General features: G+C 47.4%; 1 protein-coding gene across 4 annotated transcripts in view; it reads left to right on the top strand.

Annotated features, from left to right (window-relative positions):
* Positions 1–785: 785 nt before the first annotated feature.
* The window catches only part of Ctdp1 (CTD (carboxy-terminal domain, RNA polymerase II, polypeptide A) phosphatase, subunit 1), a 70,781-nt gene continuing 43,750 nt past the window's right edge, over positions 786–27,816 (top strand). For 2 of the 4 annotated variants that reach the window (XR_003952539.1, XM_006526525.4), the window contains exons 1-6: positions 786–10,292; positions 19,512–19,595; positions 20,230–20,323; positions 20,700–20,828; positions 23,421–23,571; positions 27,130–27,220. Coding sequence is in view for 3 of the 4 variants with exons in the window: in XM_006526525.4 (XP_006526588.1) it covers positions 9,979–10,292; positions 19,512–19,595; positions 20,230–20,323; positions 20,700–20,828; positions 23,421–23,571; positions 27,130–27,220 (863 nt within the window). In the remaining variant the exon portion in view is untranslated. The remainder of the gene's footprint in view (positions 10,293–19,511; positions 19,596–20,229; positions 20,324–20,699; positions 20,829–23,420; positions 23,572–27,129; positions 27,221–27,816) is intronic. The other 2 variants (XM_011247096.2, NM_026295.3) reach the window with 2 other exon arrangements.

The following is a 27,816-nucleotide window of genomic DNA, read 5'->3' as shown; positions in this document are numbered from 1 at the left end:
ACCTCTGAAGTTGGAATCAGTGCAGTTTGCTTTACGAGACGGCCTGGGGGGGAGGGGGAGCAAGGGCGGAATGTGAATTGAATGGAAAATGTCTTCCATAGGCTCACAGATTCGCATACTTGGTTCCTGGCTGGTGGTGCTGCAAGTGGAGCCTCACTAGAGAAAGCGGGTCACTGGGAGTGAGTGGGTCTTGAGCTTTTAATAACCCAGTCTATTTCCTGCCCTGCTTCCGAACTAGCGATGCAAGGTGGCTGGATGCCACCATCGTAGATTCCATCCCTTCACACATTAAGCCAGAATAAACCTTCCCTCCCTTACATTGCTTCTTGATAGGTATTTGGTGACATCAGCAAGAAGAGTAACTTACACCCTGGCACTTAGAGACTGTCAGAACAGGAGGGTCACACACGGGAAGCACAGAGGCAGTGTTGCCAAGAGGCTGGCCACGGTCGATAGCTAAGGAGCTAGAAAACAGCACTGGTGAGGGCGCCAGGACAGAGAAGTCAAAAGTCCCCAAAGTCTTAACAATTTCAAAGCAGAAGCCGTTTCTCTCTCTCTGTATTAGTTGCTTTTCCAGTTACTGTAATAAGAAAGAAAAAGAAAAGGAAAGAAAAGAAAAGGGAAGGGAAGGGAAGGGAAGGGAAGGGAAGGGAAGGGAAGGGAAGGGAAGGGAAGGGAAGGGAAGGGGAGGGGAGGGGAGGGAAGGGAAGAGAGGAAAAGAAAATTGACAGAAGCAACTTTAGGAAAAGAGTATTTATTCAGCATCATAGTTTAAGAAGGGACATAACCCTTCATGCTGGGAAGGCATGGGCAGGAAGGTGAGGTGGCTGGTCACATTGTCGTCCACAGTTGTGGGGCAGTGGACCTTGCCACCAGACTGGTAAGGTTGCAGCAAAGTTCAAAACCCCCAATAAAACTCATTACTGAGAATGGCAGGAGTTCAGACTAGCTCCCGACAAGATTCCTGTCCTGGAGATGTGACCACCCCAGTAAGAGGACCATGACAATCAGTCATGTGAGAACAACACCTGAAGTCCTTCCCCATGCAAATGGGGGGGGGGGGTCCCTAACTTCTCAGACTGAGCCAATGGGAAGATTGACCCCTAGATCCCACCCCAAAAATGTTTATAGGGTCCCTGTCCACAAGGAATAAAGTGCAGGAGTGATTTCACCAAAGGCTGTGTGAGAGCGCCTGTCTTGTCGAGCTGTAACACCCCAGGGAAGAGTTTTCTTTCCGGAAGCAGTCATCGCTGGACCTCAAACCCATGCTTGACTGCAGCTACTTCCTGCTTGGTGTCTGACTCAGGCTCCTAGCTTGCCTTGCTCCAGCTTCCCCCAGAGAGCTGTAAAGCCGAATCCCCCAGAAACCTTTCATTCTTGCCCGCCGGGCTGAGGAATCCTGGCTGGCTGCTCCCCAGGACGCAGACTGGCACAGTCAGGAAATGGAGGCCGATCCTGGAGTTCCACTGGACTATTCCCCTTTTCCCTAGCCCATGGGACAGTGCAGCCCACATTCCAGGTAGACCCTCCACCCTAAGTTAACCCTCACGGGAGATTTCTAGAGATAGATCCATGAGGTGGTTCCTAATCCTGTCAGGTTGACAGTAAAGGCTAACCATCACAGGTCCACCACCCCTTGTCAAATTGACACCCGAGCACAACACTTTAACTTTCTACTCCAGGTCCCCCAAAATGTTTGTGGTCATCTCAAGTCACATTTAATTTCATCTTCAAAAGTCCCCCAAAGTCTTAACAGTTTGAAAACCTTTCAAAAGTTCAATGTATCTTCTGAGACTCAAGGCAATCCTGTTTAAACGTTTTAAATTACATACCTTCTAAAATGCAATGGGACAAAATAAACACATATCCCCAAAGGGAGAATGGAGAAATTGCAATGAAAGTGGAACCTAGAGCAAGCTGAAGCCCTGCAGGGAAAACACCCAACTTTCATCTCCATTGCCAGCATCTGGAATTCGTCACAAAATCATCTAATTTCCAGTGACCTCCAGGTAGCCCACCCTACACCTTTACCACCTATAGCACGTGTGACCTCTCTTTTGAGCCAGCTTGATTCCATGCCTGTAGATTTCCTTGTGGGTGTATCATGCTTCGGGTATCTCCAACGTTCCAGGCTCTCCGCTGCAATTTAGGCTTCACCTTGCGTGTTTCCCACAATGGTCTCCCATGGCCTCCTTGTGGGGACTCTGACCCTGTCAACATTGCCTGCCACCAGTGCCACCATGAAACTTTGGTGCGAGCTTCCATAGCCCTCTTGCTTCTGCATTTTGCGTTTTACTGTTATATGCGTGAATGTTTTGCCTGTGTGTGTGTCTCAGTATCACATGCCTGCAGGCCGGGAGAGGATGTCAGACCCTCTGGAACTGGAGTTATTGACAGTTGTTAGGCTCCATGAGGTTGCTGAGAACTGTACCCTGGTCTTCCAGAAGAGCAGCCACCTGTGCTCCTGACCTCTGAGCCATCTCACCAGTCCACGCTTGCATTCTGAATGCCTGCAAAGCCCTCACCCTGTGACTGATCCTGGCAAGTTCCGTTGCTGGCTCATGATGTAGTTGGCATGTTTCTACCACCACTGCAACGCCTTCTGCAGCTTTTGTTTCTGACCCTGGGAGAACGCTTCCCTATGCAGTGTTTGGGAACCAAACAGTCCCTCGGTGGCACTGTCAACACAGCCTCTCTTCCTTCAAACGAATTTGTGTTTGCACACAAGTGGAGCCTTCAGTGGGTGGGTGCAGAGCCCAGGTCTCCACTTTAGTGACACTAATGTCCTTAACAACCATAGCTGTTCCCCCTCCCCTACCTTGTTTGCAACTTTAAACTCTCTTGTGTATCTTTCCTTGTCAAACTGCATAGTTTTGATATGCTTTAAATTCTCACTGTGAGTCTCAGGTGCAATGGCCGTAACCATTGCAGGCTTAATACTACTCTGTCTTTAATGTTCCTCTGCCAAACTAACTTAGCCTGTTCCTTTTGAATTCAGCCTCATTCAAGTTTTAGGACGCAGGCAGAAAATGACCAGATTTCCACCACCACCCCTCTCTCCCCCACAAAGTATATGAATAGCCTCTCATTCCATTCCTAGCATGGCCTTTGTTCTCCTCTGAAACCCTGTAGCCGTCTTCACTACTTGCTTTTTTGTATCTTTCTCCCACAAACCAGTTCCAAAGTCCTATAAACCATGCACTCCTGTGGTCATGGCAACAGCTCCACTCCTCAACACCAATTTCCTCTATCCCTTTTCTTGTCACTGTAAGAAAATATCTGACTGAGGCAATTTAAAGATTTATTTTGGCTCAGAATTTAGGGAGGGACACAGTCTGCCACAGTAGAAAGGCCATGTAGTCCAACAACGGCTGCCCCCATGCTGGAGAGCCTGAGAGCCTGGGACTACTCAGTTTGTGAGTCTGGGCGCCTCTGCAGTTCCAAGTTAGTGCCGCTGGCCTAGAAGACTCCTGGAAAGTCCCTGGTGTTCAGTTCACATTGGAAAGTCAAGAAAGCCGGCATCTGATGTCAGTGAAGCGTGGCCACCACAGCTACAGAGTAGACACGTTCATCATTAAGAAGCAAAGTCAGGGAGGCGAAGAAGACTGCTTCTTTTGCCCAGGTCTCTTTATATTTAGGATGACTACAGGAAGGTGCCACCCACTCTGGAGGGTGTTCTCCTCTGTCAATCATTCCCAGAAGTGCCTTCTTAGTTGACACTGGATCCCAACAAGTTGGCAACTAAGATTAGGATTCATATCATGTAACTAAAATCCAAGGCTATTTATTACTTGGGAGAAGAAATATAAAAGATTTTTCAGAAAGTAGAAAAGCAATCCAGTATAGTGGAAAGTGACACGCATTGTCTTACTTTCTTGCTTAGAAAATACTAATTTCTTAGAAGTAGACAAGAAGCAGCCTTTATGGAGCATTGAGTGCCAGCAAGGTGGCTCAGCATGTAAAGATGCTTGCTGCCAAGCCTGACGCTTCCAGTCCATTCCCCAAGACCCAGATGGTAGAGGGAGGGAACCAGCTGCCATCACATTGTCCACTGGCCACCACATGAGTGCTGTGGTACACAAGCTTCTATACATCCACACACCACACACTCAATAAATAAAGTGTTGTGTTTTGATTTTTAATTGATAAAGGATCTAAATATAATGCAGCTTTCTTTATTCTGTGTAACCAACTCTCCTTATCTAGTCTCACACTTTCCAAGCAATTCTGAAATAAAATATTGTGAAATTAAAAACAAGAGTATTATTAGAGTATTTGATTCACAAAAATTAATATTAATTTTAGGGGATATCGCTCAATGGTAGATCACTAGTTTTACATGTGCAAGGCCCTAGATTCGATTCCCAGCGCTCCAAAAAATATCCCTACAATATCTATTTTACTATGCTAAAAATTAACTGAAACCATGCAAAGGGATTTTTCCAAACAGTCTAAGACATGATTATCATATTCCATCTGGTAAGGTTTCTCTTACTCTCTTCTTTGGGAATTTTCATTGTTATTTAAAAATTTCACATAGAACTTACCATACAACACGACAGAGCATCGCCCTGCTTACTATGTACCACGGATTTCCAGAACTCTGTATCTGCTAGACCGTGCCTACGTCCCTTCTTGCAATCACTAACTAGTCAACCTATTCTTTAGGAACTGATTACATTAGGCACATCATAGGAGATTTATGCAGTATGTGTCCTTTTGTGAGTAGCTTATTTCATCTAACCTGTCTTCAGTGCTCGCCACATTGTAGTACGAGCCAGGCCTTCACTATCTGTAAGGCTGAATAGTACCCTACAGTATGTATGCATAACCCTTTGTTCATCATCACAGCAAACACAGGCTTTTTGGTTGCTTCTGTTTGGCTACTATGGATAATGATTCTATGAACCTGGGCATGAAAGCATCTCTTCTAAACACTGCTTCTAATTCTCCTGGATGAGTACACTCCCTGACCATTCTTAGGATGACTAGGGTACACAGGAATCCCAAAGGGCCTCCATAGTGGTGACATTTTATATACCTGCTAGTGGTAAGTAGGCTTTCAACTCCTCATACCTTTTCCAACATGACTTGTTTTGATAATGGCTGCCCTAATGCTATGGGAGATATTCCGATAAAGCACTCATTTGCATAAAGCACTCTAATTGAGGCTTGCAAGCATAGAGAAGAGTTAGCAACCTATAGACCTGTTTGGCTTGAGCTAAACACACACACACACACTTCTTAACAATACACTTAGAGATCAAAGACTTCTTCCTTGGGCTGCATGCACACCCCTCTCCAAACAAAAGCAATTATGTCACTATGTGTCAAGTGTGTTTTGAAGGAGAAATTTATTCCACGGGCTCAGCTGATTGAACTTGCTTCCTGGCTGTTGGTGTTATTTGGAGAGGTTATGGAACCATGTGGAGTCTTGCTGGAGGATAGATGCCCCTGCAGGCAGGCTTTGAAAGTTTATCGCCTGGTCATTTCCAGTGGACTCTCTGATTCCCATTTGAGGTCAGAGAGGTGCTCTCTAGTCTCCTGCTCTGGCGCCTGCTGTCATAGCACTCCCACCATTACAAAGACTCTCTCCATAACTGTAAGACAAAATAAACTCTCTCTTCCATAAGCTGCTGTAGGTTATGGTACTTTATCACTGAAACAAAGAATAATTAACCCACACTCTGACAAATAGCTCCCTGGCCACCTTTAATAACTTCATCTTAGCTGCTTCTCCATTGCCGTGAAGAGGCACCCAGCAAGGTGACTTACAGCTCCAGAGGGCGAGGCTGTGGCCATCATGACAGAGGGCATGGAGGCAGGGAGGCAGACAGGGCAAACAGGAGCTGAGAACTTACAACCGCAAGGCCGAGGGAGCTAACATGGAAATGGTGCTGGCTTTTGACATCTCAAAGCCTATCTCCAATAACATTACCTCTCCCAATGCGGCTGTACCTCCAAATCCTTCTCAAACAGTTCTACCAACTTTGGACCAAGTATTCAAATGTAAGAGCTTATGGGGGCCACTTTCATTCAAACTACTATATTCCACTCCCTGGCCTCCATGGGCTTATGGCCATATCGCAGTGCAAAATTCATTTAGTTCAACTTCAAAAGTGTTATAGAGTCTTTCAGTCTCAAGACTGTCTAAAAGTTTAAGGTCTCCTCTGAGACTCAAAGCAATTCTTAGCTGTAACCCCCTGCAAATCACAAAGTGAATTACATCCTTCTAACATTCAAGGCATAGAATATACACTGCCATTCCAAAGTGGAGGAATTGGGGCATACTGAGGAAACACTGGACCAAAGAAAATCCTGTGACTCCGTGTCTCATGTCAAGGTCTCATGTGGGAGATGGCTTCATCCCTCCAGCTCCGCTGACGGCACACACTTCTCTTGAGCTGGTTCCACTTCCAGTGTGCAGCTCTCCTGGGCAGGAATGGCACACCTCGGAGTCTACAACATAATTCACAACTTCCCTCGTGGCCTCTCAGGGTCTCCACCTGTAGCCTTCCTTGCCACATGCCTGACCTCAGCAGCTTTCCTTGACTGTAAAGGAAGACTCCACAGCCCCTTTCTCCTTCATCCTTCATGACTCTGAAACCAGAGCCACTGTAAGTTCTCCTCTTGAATTTAAGGATAGTGTCGAATCCAGCTTAGACTGGTTTTCAGTGTAAGGCAAACTGTGTCTTCAAAATTAACTTTTTTGGGGAAAAAGAATCCCTTACCTACTTATCTTACCCCTAGGCATGACGAGGCATTGATTTGATTAGAATCAGCTCTATCAAAGCAAAAGTCATGCCTAGTGAAGAGGCTCCCACAATTCCAGTCAGTCAATCAAAACAGAAAACCACCTATATTCTATCCGTAGTACCCAACTCCTCCTCCTTTTGGACTCTATAAAAGAAAGGTTCAAACAATAACCTCGCCTTGAGCATTCTAGTTCAAACAGCTCACTGCTCCCTTGTGATTCATCTGCTCTGCTCCTTTGTTTTGCTTGAGAATAAAACTCCCTGCTTTCCTCTCTGTGTGCTTTTGAGTAAGATTCCAAGAACCTGGTGACACCCAGTCAAGGCAACTCGCCGTGACATAATTGGTCATTTATTATCATCTTGGGTTTTTGAGACAGGTTATATGTGTCTTTCTGGCCTTAAACTTGTAATCATCCTTCATTCACGGGCACACCTGGTGGTGGTGACCTGCCAGGCACATCAAAATAATGAATTATTTTTTTCTCTTCCCTCTGTAGCTTGAGGGGGCAAAGGCAGGGCCTTTATACATCCCAGCTAAGAAGTCTACAACTCAGCTAATCCCCAGACCCTGCTATTTTTGTTCATTTGAAAAGATATACTTCCTTTGAGAAAATGCCTACTTCGCCTCTTTTTGCGCTCAGTTCTGAAGATCAAACCCCGCCTGCCCACTTTAAAATTACGTTGTTTGATTCTTGCTTTGATTTCCTTTGCATGTTCTGGACATCAGCCCCGAACACCTTGCAAATGCTTTCTTATTTGGCAGGCTGTATTTTCATGTTGTGTCCTCTGATAGCAGACATCTTAAAAGCTTGATGTAATTTTATCTGTCCTTATTGTTCTTGCCTGTGGATCTCTGTCATGCTAAGAAATCAATGCTAAGCCCGATGTCACGAAGCTTTTCCTATTTTAGAAATGTTGTATGTAGTTTTACATCTATCACAGCCCAGTCCAAGCTGGTGTTCGCTTACCTTTACAAGATATGTGCTCGAAGCATGTTTTTAAAGTCACAAGTTGATGCATGAAACAGGCCATGGCATACAAACTTGCAGATGAAGGTCTGCAAGCGTGGGAAATCTGGCCTTCCCGAGGGGTTAATTACCCTTGCCCTGGCAGTCCTCTTATCTCTCCTCTTAACTGCCTCTTTGTTTTAGCCTCACTAGCATTGACCAGAGTCTGCTCATCAGAGAACAAAGTTGAAGCTGAAAGAAGCCTATCTCAGCCAGGAAAATGGATGAGGTAATTATGGTCCAGGTTTTGAAAAACAGTGAAGTAAATCAGGCTGGAATTCAAGAGAGGCAGGGCCTTCTGCCCCTTGGGGATAAAAATCACTGCATCACACATATAGTATGTTAAGTCTCAAACCCAGGTGCCTATCAGCATAGCAAAGCTAACCATATGCAAACCAGCTACCTTTCTTTCCAATGAGTACCAGTTCCTACGATCTGCCTGGTGCTCAGGTTTGGTCTCAAACTCCTACAAAGTAACTGCCTGGTGGATCTGGCCCTAGGACAGCAGTCACATCCTCTGGACCTTAAGTTTCATGATCTGGTTGCACAATTCAGTTCCCCATCTATTTACTGGTAGACTAGTATAAGTAACATGGAGAACTCTTTGCTTGTGCAAACTGCAATCCTTACCTGGTGTCTTAGGGATGGTTAGGGATAAAACACAGAGCCCAAAAGCAACTTGGGAGGGAAAGGGTCTATTTTGCCTACACTTCCACATCACTGCCTGTTTCAGTTAGGGTAACTATTGCTATGATGAAACAGAAAGATTGGGGAGGAAAGGAAATCAGGGCAGGAACCAGAGACAGAACCTGGAGGCAGGAGCTGATGCAGAGCCCATAGAAGGGTGTTGCTTACTAGCTTGTTCCTCCTGGCTAGCTCAGTCGGCTATCTTATAGAACCCAGGACCACCAGCCCAGGGGTGGCACCACACATAATGGTCACATAAGAAAATGCCTTACAGGCTTGCCCACAGACCTATCTATACAGGCATTTTCTCAATTGAAGACTCCCTCTTCCCAAGTAACTGTAATTTATACCTGCAGTGTATAGTTAGGGAACCTATCAATGAACAGTGCTATCCCTTGAAAACCTATACAATTACAACAAGCAATTTTGAAGGATTTTTAAAAATTTTTTCTTGGTTTAAATCTAGAAACAGACACCTCTGACGCTATAGGCTACAGCTTAGGCTGTTCACTGAAACAGCCCGTAGCAACGAAGGCCTGGTGGATTGGCAGAAGATGAGGTAACAAGTGTACGCCTCTTGAGAGAAGCGTGTTCACGGCTCGGGTCACCCACTCAAGCTTTATGAGAATGCTACTTTATAGGATTCAAGAACTGCGAAGTCCCCAGTCAGAGTGCCTCCTGGCTCCCATTAGTAGGCCTGATACGCGCACCAAGCAGGACCTGATGAGTAATTAGCGCACAGCAGCCCCGGGAGGAGCAAGCAGGCGAGGCGGACATTCTTAATCCGCCGTCGATGCTATAAACTCCGCTCTGAAAAGAGCCGCCACTGCGCAAGCTCCTCCGCCGCGCAGCAGACTAGAGAAGAACCGAGTCTAGGCCCGCCGCCACTACGGGCGTACGGACAGCACTGCGGAGCGGGACCTATAGCTTCGGCGACCCATAGTTTACTTGTAAACCTCGCAGTGCACGACGGGAATGGTGGGACCACGGTCCGCGATGCATGCTGGGACTTGTAGTTTCCCTCGACGTCAGGACTACAACGTACAATCCAATACAGCGGTCCGCGCCGAATGCGGGAGTCTGAAGTCTCCCGTAGTCGGAATTCGCAGTGTACGACGGGAGATGACATCGATTCGCACTGCATGCCGGAACCTGTAGTCTCGATGCGTCAGGACTAGCAGCGGGTGACAGAAAACTTGTGGCAGCGATCCGCGTGACATGGCTGTGGTCTCAACACCACGGACCGGTGCTCCGTGGGTGTGGACCAGCGCCTCTCGGCTCCGCGAGGGCCGAGTGTTTGCCCGCCGCTTGAGAGCACGCAGTCACGCGGCTGCACGTCGCCTGCCACGCCCTCCGTGACGCAGCACGCCCCCCCCCGGAAGTGAGTGCGCAGCGAGCGGCGGGTGAAGCCGGTGTCGGAGCGGGAACACCAGTGTCGCCGCCGCCCGCGGTGGGCGCCGCGCCCTGAGCGCCTTGTGTTTTCGTCTCTCACCTCTGTTGTGACCGTCCGTGCCGCTCTCTGGGTCACGATGGAAGCGCCGCCCGCGGCCGGCGTCCCCACCGAGTGCACTCCGGCGGTGGCCGGGGCAGAGGTGCGCTGCCCCGGCCCCACGCCGCTGCGTCTGCTGGAGTGGAAGGTGGCGGCGGGCGCGACCGTGCGCATCGGCTCGGTGCTGGCAGTGTGCGAAACCGCAGCCTCCGCGCAGCCCGCAGGGCCGGCACCGGCTCGCGCGGCCTCTGGGGGCTGCGTGCGCGCCGCGCGGACCGAGCGCAGGCTCAGGTCGGAGCGCGCCGGCGTGGTCCGTGAACTGTGTGCGCAGCCAGGCCAGGTGGTGGCCCCTGGGTGAGTGTGCAGAGACTAGGACATCCCGGGCTCTCAGGATGTCGTGGTGGTGGTGATGGTGGTGGGGTCTCTGGCTACAGTTACAGTCCGGGCGTGCAGGTCGCCCTAAGAGTCGGCGGGAAGAAACTGTAGAGACTGTAGAATTGTCACCATTTGTGGTTCTACCGGCCCCGAGATAGTTTGAGTTTGAGAGTTCTCGGTGACCCAAGGTTACCCCTTTGGGATGTCTTTTGCATTTGTCCTTCTTCTCTAATTGGTGGACTCCACCTTTGTAAGTGAAGGCAACTTGGGTGGCTGTGGCCGCAGGACTACTCAGGCAGGTTCCAGTCTCGTTACTGAAATAGAAGGTGTGGGGCGTGTGTGTTTCTACAAACGCTCATAAAACTTTGTGTACGCTGTTGTAAAAACCCGGCGGCTCTGCATCATAGCCACGGAAAGGGCAGAGCCCAGACTATCGGGTGATGTACCTGGTCCTGGATTTCTTGTGAGGACTCTTAAGCTGTCAAACTTGTGTCCTAACTCTGTAGGATCTTGACTTGGTTTGGTCTGCCGCTGTCTAGTTTTATTTCTGAGTTTTGCCAGTGTTGTGTTTTGAACCTAAGTTCACACGTGGGCATGTGGGTCACATGGCCGTGATTGTTTTGATTGTAAAGAACAGAAACTGCTGGGAGAGGTGCATGCTCCTGCCTGCTGTGGGTTGGGCTGAGAGTTTCCCTTTGGAACCATCCTTTCTGCTCCTTTTCTGATATCCTTTGCTCACTTCTTGGACTGGTCAAATCTTTCCTTTGTTGACTATTTCCTGCCCACCATTCTCCACAAGGAAGATTTCCATTTTCCACTGACCTTGTCATAGACAGAGAACCCTGCCTGCCTGTTTGTCTTCCTGGTTACTCCGTCTAGTGCATCTTTGAGATACTGCCTGGGTTCTTGATTTGTGGACCCTAACCCTACCCCTGCCCACTGTACGCTGGGTTGTACAACCACCAGGAAAACTTGCTTCTTTGGGGCTGACTTTAGTGAGCTGTCTGTCTGGCTTCCTCTGGAAATGATTCTTGTAATCCTGGGCCACTGACAGAGGCTGCCAGTCCAGTGATATCACGTGAGTTTCTGCTTCTGAGAAAAGCCACTAGCAACATTACTTTGATTTAAAATGCTTCCTTCCCTTTTCCTATTCTGTGCATTTGTGGACAGCATCTTGTCAGCATTCTGGGGAGAAGTGTAGTGAGATGACATTCCTGTTTCCCATAGTATTCCTGTATGCCCGCAGGTACATGCGTGACAGGAAGGAGCAGGTAACAAGGCCCCTGCTTAAAGCTCCATTTGTATCCCCTCTGTCAGTCCTAATAGTTTCTCTGGAGTAAATATCAAGGGTATGGGTTGCCTTCCCCTGTCAGATTCATTCATGAGTGTTTGGCCATAGACCCAGGGCTGATAAGAAGGGCAGTACTCCCCCCCCCCCCAACTACTAGCTCTTTTGGCCTCCCCCAAAATTCCTGTCATACTTTTTGTGGGGAAAAAAGGTTTAAAAAGAAATCACTGGATTAAGTCACTTGTTACAAAGACCGCTCAGCAGTGAATTGTTTCCTCAGGGCCTCAGCCTGCAGAAGCAGCGTCCCACTGAGCATCTCTGGTCAACAGAGCCCCTCATTCATAGTCACCACAGACTTTTGTAGCACATAGATTACACCTAAGAAGGTCTTTCCCCCACAATTTAGTTATACAGGCCAAGTATCCTTAATTTTAAAATTCAAAATCTAAAATATTCTAAGAACGCAAACCAAGGCATAGATGCTTTTGTGTTTCCCAGTGCTCCGCCTGTGAAGCCTGTGTAAACACACCAAACTCCAAATGGTCCCAGAACAGCAGCGCTTCTGGTCTTCAGCATTTTGAATGAGGGATTCACATATTAGGAAGACTTTATAAACGGCATGTGCATTTCCCTGTTTGAGAAAACAGAGAGTAGTAGGTATTATTGGGTCCTGGTGTGGAATGGTGCTTGCCATGACTGTTAGACCTTGGTCAGCAAAGACCTGTCTGGCTCACACCAGGTACGCTGGCCGAAGCCTTCCATTTTTAGAAGGATTTCTATGTCTGGGTTTGGTGCAGCTTCATCTAGCATCTGTTCCATCACGGGACTGCTTTACCCCAGGGAGGGGCTGGAAGAGGTGTCAGGAAGGAGCAGCCGGGCCTGATAACCCTGGAAGTTTACTTCTGTCTGAGCATGTCTCAGAATCACTTAAGACTACTTTATAATGAACTTATCTGAGCAGTCCTGGAAGATTGTTCATCTAGCAACACCATCTCTGTCTTTCCCAGTACTGGATTACAGATACATATTCTTAAGATCACATGGTGGTGCACACCTTTAATCCCAGCACTTGGGAGGTGGAGGCAGAAGCAGGCGGATTTCTGAGTTTGAGGCCAGCCTGGTCTGCAGAGTGAGTTCCAGGACAGCCAGGGCTATACAGAGCAACCCTGTCTTGAAAGAGAGAGAGAGAGAGAGAGAGAGAGAGAGAGAGAGAGAGAAGAATCACATGGGAGAGCCACATTTACTGACATTTGTATTAAACCTTTGTAGAGTGATTATTGTGTGGTGGTTCCTAACTCCCACCCACAACCCACACTTTAATCCCATCCTTAGGATTAGTGGATTCTGAACTGTTTTGAGAGGCTCTTGCCCACCTTCAGCTTGCCTGTGGGCAGAGGAGGTATCTGTTCACGAGCGTTCTCTCGCGCTCTCTCTCTCTCTCTCTCTCTCTCTCTCACACACACACACACACACACACACACACACACACACGAATCTCCCCCACAGCAGCAGTGGAACCTGCCACTCTAGGAAGAAGCAGCAAGCCCACTCCACTGTTGAGACGCCTGTGGCGGTCTTAGACAACTGTCTAGACAATGCATAGCTGAGCTAGCCTGCCAAAATCGAAAACTTACTTCTGGGACAAACTGGACCTGAGCCTTCATGTGTGTGCCACACTATTTGGTCCTCCGTGGTATCTCTTCTGAGGCAGATCAGGCCTTCTAAATCTGACATCTTTGGGGGTTTTCTGCCCTTTATCGTTCCTCCTGATTCCTCCCAGGGTTGGCTGCACCCTATTGTTGAAGAATGAAGGGTGGTCATCCTCAGCCTGCGTGCTGTAGCACAGCTGAGCCCAGATGTGTACACTGGGTGACAGCAGACTTCAGTGACAGGTTGCTTGATAATAACTTGTTTTTGCTGAGACCAGAGCAGAGTCAGAGGCTTGTGTGCTAACAAAAGTGAGATCCTGTGGTTGTAGTTGTCACTGCTGTCTTGGTTGTTAGCAACATCCAGTCTTGCCACATCTGTGTTTGTTCCCAAAGAGCTGTGTCAGGTTGAAGCTGAAATGATGAATGATTTTGAGCGATGCTAGGACTGTTTCCACAGTACTTTATCCTGTTGGATGAAAGAAGGAACTGGGGGCGGTGGGAGTGGAAGGTGCATAGTGCCCTCTGCTTGGTAGGCTGTGGTGGGTCCGGTGTTGCCCATGAAATGCCACTTAGTGTGCGCCTTACACCTTATTTATTATGGACCTAGAGCTTAGTGGCAAACCGGGAGAATGGGAGACTGATACTCTGTACCGGGTTGTAGGAAGAGTGATAGATACTGTGTATCGCTTTGCCTGTTTGTAACGTTTACCTAGGTTACAGTTACTGAGGTTGAAAACACTCGTCCTTCATCTGTTAGACACAACCCCTGAATTGGTTTGTCATATGGCCCTGATCCTCTGCAGGGCTTTACGTTCCCAGAGGCATTTGAACACGTAATTACTGGGAGAGTTGGGTGGAAGGAGGTGATAAGAACCAGTAGAGATGCTCACCCCACATCAAGGAGACTTCACTTTGCAGCAGAGACCATCACAGACAACTACAACCAATCAAAATGTAGAATTGTGGAGCACAGTCCCAATGGATACATTTACAATACATCTTTAGTACCTAAAGTTCAGGGTCATTGTGGAAGAGAGGGTAGGAAGGTTGTAAGAACAAGAGTTTGCTGTAAGGTTGTGCCTCCTGGTGATGTCAGAAGCTATACTCTTAAGATCTTGACTGCCTAAATTTGAGTTGAACAAGGACAACAACAATGAGCACACTAACATGGACGAGTGTAGGCATACTGTTCTTGTGCCCTGTATATTACTCAGATGCTGGCTTCTGTGCCCCAGCATCTGGTTGCAGCCCTTACTCTAGGACTCTCCTGTCTCAGTGTTGTATAAACATCACTCCTCAATTATTCCATAATTGGTCAATAAAGTAGCTGGTCAGCCGATGACTGAACGAACAGGGGGTGGGGGAGGAAGTGAGGATTAGTCACTGGAAGAGAGAGTCTAGGAGACACCCTGAGAAAACATCTGGAGCCCAGAGAGCCAGATCAGTACTAGGATGCAGATATCACTGGAATTTTGGCCAGGAGGCAGCCTGATTAGTTTGAAGGATTAAAATAGAGTAATACTGCTCAGGCATTGTGCCTTGAAGCTTGTTAAATAGAGTAGTCAGAGTCAATGAACTAGCAGGGTTAAGAGGAAAACTGCAACACTCTTATAAAATAACTAATAGATAATAAGAGAGTCCTTAAAAAAAAACCAAGGCAACTCAGGGATGCTGACAGTGGCAGAAATAGCCTTCCCCAGGTACGAGCTCACTGTTTGACTCTCCAGCCATGGAAACACACAGTACCATCATACACACTGGGCAGGTGTGCTTCCATGATGAGGCAAATCTATGTATGTATATAGCAACAATCTTTTAGAAGGAAGGGTACCCAGGAAGATTTAGAAGGGAGAACCGATATATTACAATCTTAAAAAAAATTTAAAGAAATAAGTTTTTTAAATATGTAACCTCTAAAACAAAAATCATGAGGCAGAAGAGGCAGACCTGCATTTAGGGGACATTCAGTTGCTGTGGCTTACTGGGGAAAAGGGCATTTTGCCTAACCAGCTCCAGCAGAGAAAGAAAACCATCTTGGAAGGTCTGTATAACAAAGTAACTCAGAGTTGCTCCTATGTTTACCTCCTCATTCAGTGTGGGAAGGTTAGATGGGGAGAGATGCTCAGAGCCCATCACGGGTGCTGCAGGGGGTTAGATGAGGAGAGGGGGAGAGATGCTCAGAGCCCATCACGGGCGCTGCGGAAGCTGTTGCCTACACAGTTTGCCTTTAGGACTTAGATTTCTTTTACACTCCCATACCTAGAATTTTTATGAATGAATATTCTTTGGGTAAATATTGATTGTTGGCATCTGCTCTATCTAAATAATGACTTGTTAGAACACAGTCTTTCATGAACTAGAACTGTCACTTTAATGGAGCCTGTTGACTATGGGTGATCAGTCTTCAGATGGAGTTGTGCTATATCGTGTTGTGCTCCTAGTTTGGAAAGAACTCACCCGGCCTTTTTGGTTCCTGAGTTTTGTGTGTAGACTTAAAAAAAAAAAAAAAGATGTATTTATTTATTTTCTGTATGTGTGTGTAGACTTTTAAGCAGCTTTTGAGAGGCCTCTGAGGTGGGTGGGCTCTGAAGTGTGTCTGCTTAGGAACAGCAGATAGGCTGTAAGAATTGTATGTGTATATGAAATGTCTCCTTTATCTCATCCTAAAAGAGACTAAGTGAGGGGCTGCAGAGAGGGTTCAGAGCTTCAGAGCACTGGCTGCTCCTCAGGGGGATCTGAATTCAAATCTCAGCACCAACATGGTGACTCACAGCCATGTGCAAGTCCAGTGCCAGAGAGTCCAACACCCTCTCTGCTCTCTGCCAGCCACGCAGGCAAAATACCCAGACACATTAAATAAGCCTTTTTTAAAACGGTTAAAAGAAATACTCATTGATGTAGAGGAATAGATAAGTTAGACATGCATAAAACCTGATGTCGTTGCCACATACAAGTGATAAATGCTCACCATCTCAGGGAAAGAGCATCTTAAACTGAGGAAGAGAAATAGAACAAAGCCATATTGAAATGCTTAGAAAATACTTTAAAGATATACATCTTAAAGTTTAAAACCAAGATCTTAATGGGTTTTTAAATGTTTTATATATATACATATATATATAGTATGTATATATGTATATATATATATATATATATATACACACACACACAGTTCCATTTAATTTTAAAAATGACTTATTTTTAATTTTATTAAGTATTTTGTGTTTCATAGTTTTTTTAAAGTCTCAGTTTTCATGTGGTACATGAAATTGTGGACAATGTTAATTTCATACACTTATGCACTGTGTGTGTGTGTGCGTTGGCTGTGTGTTACTGGTGGGAATGTAAGTCTTGTGCCTTCAGGAGGTAGGTGCACCCTGCAACTTTGGAGCTTAAGGAGCAGCGATGGCTTTACACGGATGCAGACAGACAGACCTCTAAACCCCTCGCGACAGCTGAGTTTCTTTGACGAGTGTGGAGGGTGTGTTCTCTCTGGGCCACCCCGGCACACATTTTATCTGCCTTGTGTTTGTGGAGCACAGACCCAGCCCTCAACACCTGCACTTCCCAGGTTCCAGAAACAGGAATTGGGTTGGGCCTCATCGAGTGGACATAGGCAGCCGGAGTATGGCAGCAGATGCTATGAGAGATGCAACGATAGCTGACACTTGTGTACGGTCCCAGGTTGGTTTGGTGGGGTAAGCTGTCACATATATTAGCTCTCCGTGTAGATTAGCTCATTGGCTGGCGACTGTTCATCAGGGATGAAGTCTAGAATGCTGAGAGTGCACCAGTACACTGGATGAACACTAATACTCTGATGTGCTGTTGGTCTCGTGTCTGGGCCGTGGGACTGTGCTACAGGTATTCTGTGCCCTGTGAGGTAATAGAGCAATATCTAGTAAATATCTGTAAATCTCATGTGTTCCAGGGCAAAATCTGCCTTGTAGAATAAGACGCACAAAAAACCCTTAGATTCTAGTACAAAAAACCATAATTTGTTCATACAGTGAGGCCGTTCAGTGTCCAGAGTATAGAGTCGGAGTATGCTACATAGACTGTGTCCTCACTCTGGTCCCAGCCCTGCTTTGGACGCTTTTGTTTCTACCTTTGCTTCCTCTGTACTTGCCAAGACTTCACCATCTGTGTGATGGGATTCTTGTCACCAAGTCTTTGGGAGCAGGGTTGCATAGCCCACTTCTTAGATTGTGGCCACACAGAAGTTTCTTCTGTGTATAAAGCGGAGCTTATTCTCAGAGGAATTTTTGCCCACGGCAAAATTGATACTGGGCCCATGCTCCAGGGAAGACCAACTGGGCAGGTAACCCACTGAGGCTGTTGGCTCTGTTACTAGTTCTGCCCTCACAACAGAATTCCTTCCTAACTTTACCCCTGTCCTTGATGGCAGCTCAGTGCTACCATGTAAATTGGCACATAGTTTCTAGACAGGGAAGAAAAGGAGGTAGAAAACCAGGCTGAGTCCACACAGGCTGCTGGGAGGGGGCACTTAAAGGAACTGGTCCTGTGTCTGACTTAACCATAGTAAGGTGAGACCTGGGTAATCCTGCTGGTGGGTGGGAGGAGGTTGCACATCACATGCTTCCTTGTGCAGCCTGTGCGGCTGGTGTGGTCACTGGGCATGTGTGTGAGAGATGCTAATTTGCTACCCAAGCAGAGCTTAGCAGCTGTGCTTGTGGAAACTGCTGAACTGGTCCTGATGTTTGTACAAAAATACAGGGAACCTAGAACAGCCGCCTGGAAAAAACAAATAGAGATGAGCTTTTATTAACTGGTTTAGACTTATTTTAATCAAGATCTCAGTATTACAGTTGAGTTATGAGAACTCTTCATGCTAGCTAGTATCTTTTTGTTGGGACTGTGGTTAACTCCTGGGGCCTCCCTGACTAAAAACTCAAGAGACAGATTCTGCTAGGTACCTAGCACTGGCTTTTATGTTTAGTTGTTATCTGTTTTAAGTCAGATTTTGTATAAGGTGTGAGCCTTAAAGGTCCTTTTGCGTTGCTTTTTCTTGGCTGTGGTATCTCACAGTACCAGTGGAAGTCTCTCCTGGCTTTCCTGAATTGTAGTGTAGACCTTGGGCACATGCCCAGGTCAGGTGAGTCCCTTTGAAACCTCGTACACAAGAAGGGAGGCGATAGGTGCAGAATAGAGTACCCTGAACTTACGACCCTGCCCACTGAGGCTGGACACGGGACTGTGTGAATGTGTCTTAGGTCTCAGCCTTCTAGTTCTGTGACATAGCGGGGACATGCCCTTTGTTGTTCCTGCAAGGCCATGCTTTGGTTCCTTCTTTGTCCTGCTTTCCTTCAGCTCTCAGAGTGCTGTGAGGGGAGCCGTGGGAAGTCTCCTCTAGCCAGGTCCCTGGGAGAGCCGAGCGCTCTGGGTCACAGTATGCTAGGAAAGGCCTTTGGGAGCTTCTGCTGGGCGCAGACTAGCAGAGTGGTCTTGAGTGTACAGCAGGACAGGACCATTCTGCTTCTGGGTGATGACCCTCCTCCTGGAAACTCGGCTACTTTTATGCCGCTAGGTTCCAGCAGCACACGCGCCTGTGTAGTAGCAGCCACTGAGCCGTAGCAGAGACATGGGAGTCTCTGCTGGTCATCAGGTGCGGCCTCTGATTTTATGGTCTTTAGGTATATGTTAATCCTTGAGGCAGTGCTTTTGGGGACATAAGAAGAAAAATAGTTTGTGTTTATTTAAAAATTAGAAAGTGGGCAAGGTGGGTATACACCTGTGATCCCAGTACTTACGAGGCTGAGGCCAGAGGATGGTGAGTTCAGGGTCAGTGTGGGCTACCTGGTCAAATGCTGTTTTAAAGGGAAAAAACAAACAACTGGAGATATTATGATAGTTCTGTCAGAGAAATGTTGGGTGAATATGAGCCAGTCTAGACTGGGAATCATCTGGGAGAGAGCAAAAATGTATTTTGGAATTATACCAACATGTGCTTACAGTATTCCTAGGTAAAGCTTTGGCTTTGATGTGCTCCTTATCAGAAGCATGAGAAAATCATATGCACATATTCATTGAGACCATCTGTATAGACATCTGCAGTTCTTTCTTTATCTTCTGCAGTATACGGTTGTCCTGGTAGAGTAATTTGAGAGTCAGATAGAGCCAGCCTGAAGACTCGTTTGGGACTCTGTTCCCACGTGGGTGCCCTTTCTTATACCATATGGTCCGTCCACTAAGATATTTTAAATGCAATTTGTTTGTTAATGTTTGCTTTTGTTTTTGCAGAGCACTTCTGGTGAGATTGGAAGGATGCAGCCATCCTGTTGTCATGAAGGGCCTGTGTGCCGAGTGTGGCCAGGACCTGACCCAGTGAGTACATGGAAGGAGGCTGTGTCTTTGCCTCTCAGGTGGTTGAGCCTGTGGTACTGAGGCACGACACAGGGTCCTGCTGGCTTTGCCTTGGCAGCACCTTGAACAGTTTCCCCAGGAAAGAATCCTTTTTGTTTTCCAGCTGTCTTTCCTCATGCCCTAGATATGTTGAGTATTCTTCTTCTCCAGTATTTCTGGAGGACATAATGCTTTTTGTCTTCACTGTAAAGACAGCAGATCACCTGCAGTGTTGACAGTTGCCTGCTTTTCTTATGCTCTATGTAGATGACCACTGATTCTTAAATGATCTCTATTCATTCTGCAATGTAGGTGGTGGGTGGCTGTTGCTATTTTTTGTTTGTTTCCATGTAACTGCAGTTGGTTTACTGGGAGAATGGACTCTTGTGCTGACTAGTGACTGCCGTATCTGACTGCAGGTATGACCTAGAGCCCAGTTTCTCATGTTTTCTTTTTTTAAAAGAAAGACAGCATTCACGTAGCTGTCTGTACAGGAGAGTTGTGTGCTAGGATAGTAGTGTTGGTAACCACTTGCTGAAATCATACCACCACATTCACAGTTATGACAGATGTGCCTTTCCACACAATGTTAACCAAACCCTTTCCACTCTTACAGGCTGCAGAGTAAAAATGGAAGGCAGCAGGTCCCCCTTTCCACAGCGACGGTTTCCATGGTGCACAGTGTGCCGGAGTTGATGGTGAGCTCTGAGGTGAGCAGAGGACTCTGGAGCGTGGATTGATAGGCAGCCCCATCTGAATACTGACTGCTTCCTAAGATGTAGCTCCGCTGGCTGCCCGTTTCCTTTTTTCCGTTCATAAACAACTGTCTCTCCATGGATGCTTGGAAGCCCCACAGCTCTTAGTTTTGTAGATTAGTCACCTTCTTGGTACTGCTGACACAGCAGCAGGGGTGGCCTGCATTCCCCTTGAGCCAGACTTTCCTTAGAAATGCTGTGACAGGCTCCTAACAGGAAGCAGTGCTATGGCTAGGAACTTGTTTGTGCTCTTTTCTTAATAAAATTGAATTACGTTTTGAATCCAAATATATATACTTTGTCATTTTTCTCATTTACTTTTTGACTTTAGCAAGCTGAGAAACTAGGAAGAGAGGATCAGCAGCGACTACATCGAAACAGAAAACTGGTTCTCATGGTTGACTTGGACCAGACCCTGATTCATACGACTGAGCAGCACTGTCCCCAGATGTCCAACAAAGTGAGTGACTCCAGCTTTTCCCTTGGTGGCTCTCACAAGAGTGTCCATTTCCAAGTACACTCTCTTGTGTTAAGTGAGTTCCTGGGAACCCTATATGTGGGAGGCAGGTCAGTCAGCTGCTGTGGGCAGACTTCACATAGCTGTGTCTGGGCTGGGCCAGGTGGCACGGGAAGTGCTCTCTCTCTTCCTGTTGGCATTAGCTTCTGTGTCAGGTTGGCTCACACTTACTAGGGCCCTTCAAGATAGAAGAGTTCAGAAACAGTCGCTGTGGAAACGGGGACCTGCTGCCTTCCATTTTTACTCTGCAGCCTATAAGAGTGGAAAGGGTTTGGTTAACACTGCTGGGGGCATGCTCTTGGGAAGAGGTGTGTGTAGAGTGCCTTAGAGTTAGATGTCTAGAACAAGAGGATATCTGAGGCCATGTTAAAGAGAACCTGGGCGTCACCATGAAGGAGTTGAATTCTCCAGGGTGACATGGGAAGTGGCCAGGTGTAGAATCTCATGCAAGTTGAACCTGAATGGGGAGTGAGCCCCACGTTGGGGAGTTGAGGTTCAGGAGCAAAAGCTTTTAGTGCCTAGTAGAGAAAGGCGATCTAAAGCCAGTAGTGAGACGGACCTTTAACCAGGAAGGCCTGGGTTGTGTCCCATGTTTTCAAATGTTAGCTGTTGAGCAAATGACACATAGACTATATTGTTAAAGATTTTGGGTACCACTACAGGTCTGCATGTGTCCTGCTGTGCCCAGGTCTAGGGGTGGGAAGATGCTAAAAGCTGATCACAGCCTAGAGTGTGGTTCACCGTAGAACCTAATTCCTTTGCTTTGAGTGAACTGCTGCAGATGTGATGGTGATATGGGTAATATGGCTAGAATTCTGCCTCCCTCAGTGGTACAGCTCCTACTTGCATCACACTAGGTACCTGTGTACTGTGGGGTCTGACAGAAGTATCTAGTGTATTTGATGCCGGGAGTCCATACTACGCAGATTATTGTTCAGTCTCATCCCTGCCTGTAGAGCGAGCTTGTGAAGGGCGCAGGGATGGAAGGGGCTCTGCACCTCTGCACTCTGCGTGAGCTGGGGTTGACTCTTTCATTATACCTTTGGAGTTGCACATTTTAAACTAGTTCAACAAGACCAGTTCTCACTTGTAAAAGACCAGAGTTAGTGTCTGCCCATTGGTGCAGGTGCCCCTCAGTGCAGGTGCCCATCATCGGTGTAGGCCGCCTGTGCCCCTTGACCTCTTCACGGGGGCCTAGGAACAGGAGACACAGGTAGTTATATCACGGCTCATGAGGGAAGAAAAGTGGTGCAGTAGAACAAGGATAACTATGGCTGGGGTCACCACAACATGAGGAACTGTATGCCAGGTCACGGTGTTAGGAAGGCTGAGAAGCACTGGTATAGGCTGATTTAGGTAGGACTAGTTCTCTGCTAAGATCAGTTCTCCTAGGAAGCTTCTAGTCTATTCTGAGGATACCTTTGGCCTGGGCTTGGGCCACCACTGAAACATAATTGCAGGCCTTGATGCTTACTCAGCCTTTGAGTTGAGTTCCTGCTGTCTGGACTCTTAGGGAAGGGGTATTTAATTCTTGCTCCTGAGCATCATCCATGCCTGTTCCATTAAGGAAGTAGTCATGACAGCTGTTGAACTTCAGTGTTGTGGAGGGGAAGCTGATACTCGAATTTCCTATTCTGTCTGTGATGGCTTGTTCAGTTTCACCATCCTGCTGGTGTGTTTGCGATATCTGGCCTAAGTGTTAACCTTTTTTGTTTTTCGAGACCAGGCTGTTCTCCAACTCAGAAATCCGCCTGCCTCTGCCTCCCAAGTGCTGGAATTAAAGGCGTGCGCCACCACTGCCCGGCAGTAATTGTTAAAGAAATCAGTATTTTTACTGAGAAAACAATGAGATATAGAAGTAAAAGGATCGCAGCTTAGTTTCCTATGGATAACAAGCATATCTGAAAAATAATAATGGAAGTAAACACGGTTTCACCTGCCTGCAAGGTGACCTAGAGCACTGTTTTCGCACTCATGTGTTCTGAATGAAGCCGTCTCACCATTAGCCACTGTCACTCTCATTAGAAGCCCAGGAGTCACCATGCTATGCTCAGAACAGCGATGCTACCAAGGTAACGGCGCAGATGGGATGTATGGTCCAGCACCGATCCCAAGACTCCCCACTATGCTGAGGCGTGCCATGGCTGGGGAGTTGCTGCAGCCGTTAGCAGCCTATCTTGGTTGTGGTTATCAGAGACAGTTATTAAGATGGTTGATCCTAAGTAGTTACAGTTGCTTGTCGTGATTGATAGTTACCAGGTAGTCTATAGGAAGTAGTGTCCTGGACGGTTACAGTTATGAGAGGTAGTTATTGCAGCCTGTTAGTACAGTGGCCAGTTGGCATAGTTATCATGGTAGTTGGAGGCCTCCATGATCAAGGACCCCCCAGCCTCGCTCATGCAGTATGTGGGCCTCATAGCCCTGTGCAATCCCACATCTGACTTGTATGTCTGCACACCCTTGCTGGGCCACAGCTCAGGCGCTGCCTGGCAGCTCTCCCTGCATCCTCTTCTCACGCCGGACGGTTGTTTCCAGGGCATCTTCCACTTCCAGCTGGGCCGGGGGGAGCCCATGCTGCACACGCGCCTGAGGCCTCACTGCAAGGATTTCCTGGAGAAAATCGCCAAGCTGTATGAGCTGCACGTTTTCACCTTCGGCAGCCGTCTGTATGCCCACACCATCGCAGGTCAGTCCAGCACGGTGGGAGGAGTCGGGCCATAGATGGATGGAAAGAGAAAGCTTAGGCTGTGTCTTTTCAAAGCTTGTTCATTTAGCTGACTAAAGATGGCTTTGGAGCTCTGTTGGCCACGTGTGTTTGTGGCAAACACTGTGTCTTGGTTGGACACGAACTGCAATGCTGGCAATCATTTCCATGTGCTCTTAGTGTGCAGTGGCCACCAGGTGGCAGCACTGGCTGGGGAATGAGTGCTGGCTGTAGCCGGATGGGAAATTACCTCTGACTGTATTACATGACATGACATTATAGTCACTGCCTGAATACTGGCAGGGGTGGGGGACACGACGGACACATTCTATCCCAGCAGGCCGAAGCACCTGAGTCGCAGCTGCAGAACTGTTCATTTGCGCAGTTTTAAATTCAAAGGTTTTGGAGCTGGGTCAGTGGGTGCAGCCTTCCTGTGCGAGTGTGAGGGCTAGAGCTCAGATCCTCAGTACCCACCAAGAATGGCCAGCCAAGGTCTGAATCAGTGAGATCAGATACCCAAAAACAACAAAAGAAACTGCAAAAAGTGATAGAGGAAGAAACTCGGTGCTGACCTCTGTCTTTCACACATGCACGCATGGGTGAAAGGGTGAATGAATATATCCGCACCGCACCGCACCGCACCGCACCGCACCGCACCGCACCGCACCGAAGAGATGGTCTGTCTTTGTTGATGGAGTTGGTAGTTTAGAATCTCTATAGTCTATTTTTTTAAAACAGGCTTTGTTTTTCAGGTCAGCTTTAGGTTCACGGCAGAATCACAGATGTTTCCCATATACATGCTTCCCTCCATAGACTCTGCCCTGCTACACACACCCCACACAGTGCTCCCTACCTCCCCACTGTCAGTGGCTCCCACCAGATTATGTACTTTGTATAATTTGTGAACCTACACTGATGCTGTTTGTCATGAACATTGAAGCCACATGTTCAAGCTGATTCACTTTGTCTGAGATTCAGTGTTTTAAGATCGTCACTTGTGTGGACCTTGTACACTGGGTGGGACGCAGGATTTGAAGGTATGTAATTGTACAGTAGGAAGGTGAGGCATCTCAGAGCAGTAGAGAAGAACCTGTGCACTGACCTCGTGTTTTAACCTTTAATCAGCAAGGTGGTGATTAGGAGGTGACCTTGGGAGGCAGAACAGCCCCCACCTGTCAGGGAAGCTGCTGCTGCCCTCACCTTGGGCTTACAGCTCACAGAGCTGTGATGTAAATTACAGTCCCAACAGCCAAGGCAGCCCTGTATAAAAGCAGAGCCACTCCCAAGCCTGTGGCTTTCTTCCCATTGATGCCTTACCTCTCTAGGTGCTAATTAGTGATGCATAGGCTAATAGTGATAATGGGGCAAGCTTTAGGCAGGTGACAGGAAAGGCACAGCAGAGTCTAATGAAGAAAACATCCCAGTTAAATGAGTACTTGGTACTTTTTAAGTTAAAAGTATCAAAGTTAAAAATAAGAAACTGTTCCTCGCTGTCAGGCGCATTCCCTCAGTGTGTCTGTCCCCGTGGTCCGTGCAGTGTGCTTGACCCGTAGGATTTATAGATCATCGGTGTCACAACACCACAAGGTAACTGCTTGGCTTTGAACAGCTCTACTCATCTCCCTCTTTCATCATAAGGTAACCCCCACTGAGGGTGGGAATGGGTAGACTTCTTGCTCTGAATTGGCTTCTGGGTGGGCGTCCTGACGCCTGTGCACCCTGTCCCTCTAGTGCCAGTACCACTGCTTATTATTTGGGTCTCTCAGATCTTAACCATAGGTGTTTGGGACAATTGCTGGGCACATCCCACAGCAGTAGATCTCAACTTGTAGGTTGAACAACGCTTTACAGGGGCTGCATATCAGATATTTACGTTGAGATTCATAACAGTAGCAGAATTACAGTTATGAAGTAGCCATGAAAATCATTTTATGGTTGGGGTCACCGCAACATGAGGAACTGTATTGAAGGGTCACAGCATTAGGAAGGCTGAGAGTCGCTGCTCTAGAGTCACTTAACTCTGCCTTGTAGAAACTGTGTTTTGTTGCTCTGACCACATCAACACAGCAAGGACCAGAATGAAGGAGGCACAGGAACTCTGTCAGTACTGACATCTGCTTAAGCAAAGCCACATGTCCCCGAGTTTCATGTAGGTCATACCCTCATTAGTCCTTCTGATACTCAGTCAGTGAGATACTGCATCAGGTTCCTGTCAGAGCGGCCCCAGTGATAAGGGTAAAATAAGAGGAAGAGAAAGAATGCCAGGCCGCTTCCAGACCTGAAGCAGGAGAGCATGTTAATGTCTCTACTGATGTCATCGGCAGTGCCACACCACAAGAGCCTGCTACCAGCTCTGGCCTTGGGGGGGCTGCCAAAAGCAAGAGCTGCTGCTGTGTGTCTTGCTGAGCTAGTCAAGCACGGGGGGCTTAGGCACCCGTTCCATTTCCAGCTGTGGCTTTGTGGGAGAATTCTAGTGTCTCATTCATCCAGAGAATGCTGGACAGAATGGGACAGCAATATCCACTAGAACGCTAGGCTTATCTTTAAGAACATAAGTGTAAATGCTCCCAGACCAGAGCCCGAGGACAGCTGTGGGCAGGGTGTGAATCCAATGGTAGTTACACCTACAGAACCAAGTCCTGAGTTTGCTGCGTGAGACACACCACAGTGACCGTGGTCACCAGTTAGTGGGGTGGGGATAGTTCAGCCTTTAGGAAGCACGGTCGGGTGGGAAGTAGTGAGGTGGTTAGGGCAGTAGCCTTAGAGGGAATACTGGAGCCATGCTCCTCCTGTTTACTTCCTGGTTGCTGTGGAATGGTCATTTCCCCAAAGTTCATGAGCCTGCTTTGATGTACTGTGTTGTTATAGGCTTCAAACGAAGGCCCGGTGACCATGGGTGGAAGCCTGTAGATTTGTCGGTCATGAGTCTGTCCTCCTTCGTACTGCTCTTTTCAGGCGTTCACCACACAATGACAGAAAGCTTGATACACTTTTTGGAGTGCCCAAATGTGGTGACCATCTTGGAAGAGGTGCATCTCCTGCAACACTGTAACAAAACTGCCTTTTTCATGCTGGTTTCATCCTGCGTCTCTGACATGAGTTCATTACTATCCAAAGTGTCAGGCTTCCTCTTGGCTTTGTGACATGATCCTGGTTGTGGAGGGGATGGCCGTGTGGTCCTGCTGATGTAATCAGAAACGCATGGGGAGTGTTTTCTCCCTGTTATTAAATGGCCTGGATTACATGGCAGAGTGCTGGTCCGCTCTGAGTGCAAACCACAGTGTGGACGGACCCACAACCATTGTTTTGTGAAGTACAGCGATAATTTATTTGCTTTAGACAAAACTATGGAGTTTACGCATCCCAGTTGTGTCTTACAGATTGCTTCACAGATGTTGCTGTAGGCAGCAAACATGGTTCTGTTGTAGAAATTCTGATGTGTTAAAAGAAGAGCAGACCCAAGTGAGCCGGTCTCAACTGCACGGGGCACAGTGTCGAGTGCTGTGTGCACAGCATGACCTTTGTCCCTTCTTCCCACAGGCTTTCTGGACCCCGAGAAGAAGCTTTTTTCTCATCGAATATTGTCTAGAGATGAATGTATTGACCCGTTTTCTAAAACAGGAAACCTTAGGTATGTACTTAGCTGAATTACCATGGGACAACTTACTACTCAGTTTCCTCTTTTTTAAATTTTTATTGAATATTGAGAAGTAGAGTAATAATCTGTGTCTAACATTTTCCAGAAATTTAACCTTCCTTCTCCAACTTTGAGCATAACCCATCGAGTACTCAGCGAGGCTGTTTCTATGTAGACCCTGTGCTCCTCCCACATGGGTCCTGGGCCTGCTCTGCATGCTTGGGCCCTGTCTGTTCAAAGCCCATTTCTGTGATAAGATGCCATGACTAAAGCAACTTAGTAAAGAAAGCATTTAATCGGGGCTTGCTCACAGTTTCGGAGGGTGAGTCCATATCATTGTAGGGAGCACGTAGAAACGTCGTGAGCCTCTGGGGTCCGTTCTCATTCAGACCACCACAGGCCCTGAGAGTACCCAATCCTTTCTGTGTCCTTCTGTCCTGTGCCCTACTCTGGACCATATCAATGTGAAACTGCTTTTCCGTGGTTCTGGGGCTCTGTCAGAAGAGGCACAGTGGTCATCTTGCCCCGCGTGGAATGCATGTTAGCTTGCTCTTCACCTCTCAGCCATTGCCTTTCGTGTCTCCCTTCAC

Source organism: Mus musculus, chromosome 18 (genome assembly GCF_000001635.26).
Source record: "Mus musculus strain C57BL/6J chromosome 18, GRCm38.p6 C57BL/6J".
Lineage (NCBI taxonomy): Eukaryota > Metazoa > Chordata > Mammalia > Rodentia > Muridae > Mus > Mus musculus.
The sequence above is the reverse complement of the archived record's forward strand: the minus strand, read 5'-3'. Positions and strand labels throughout refer to the sequence as shown.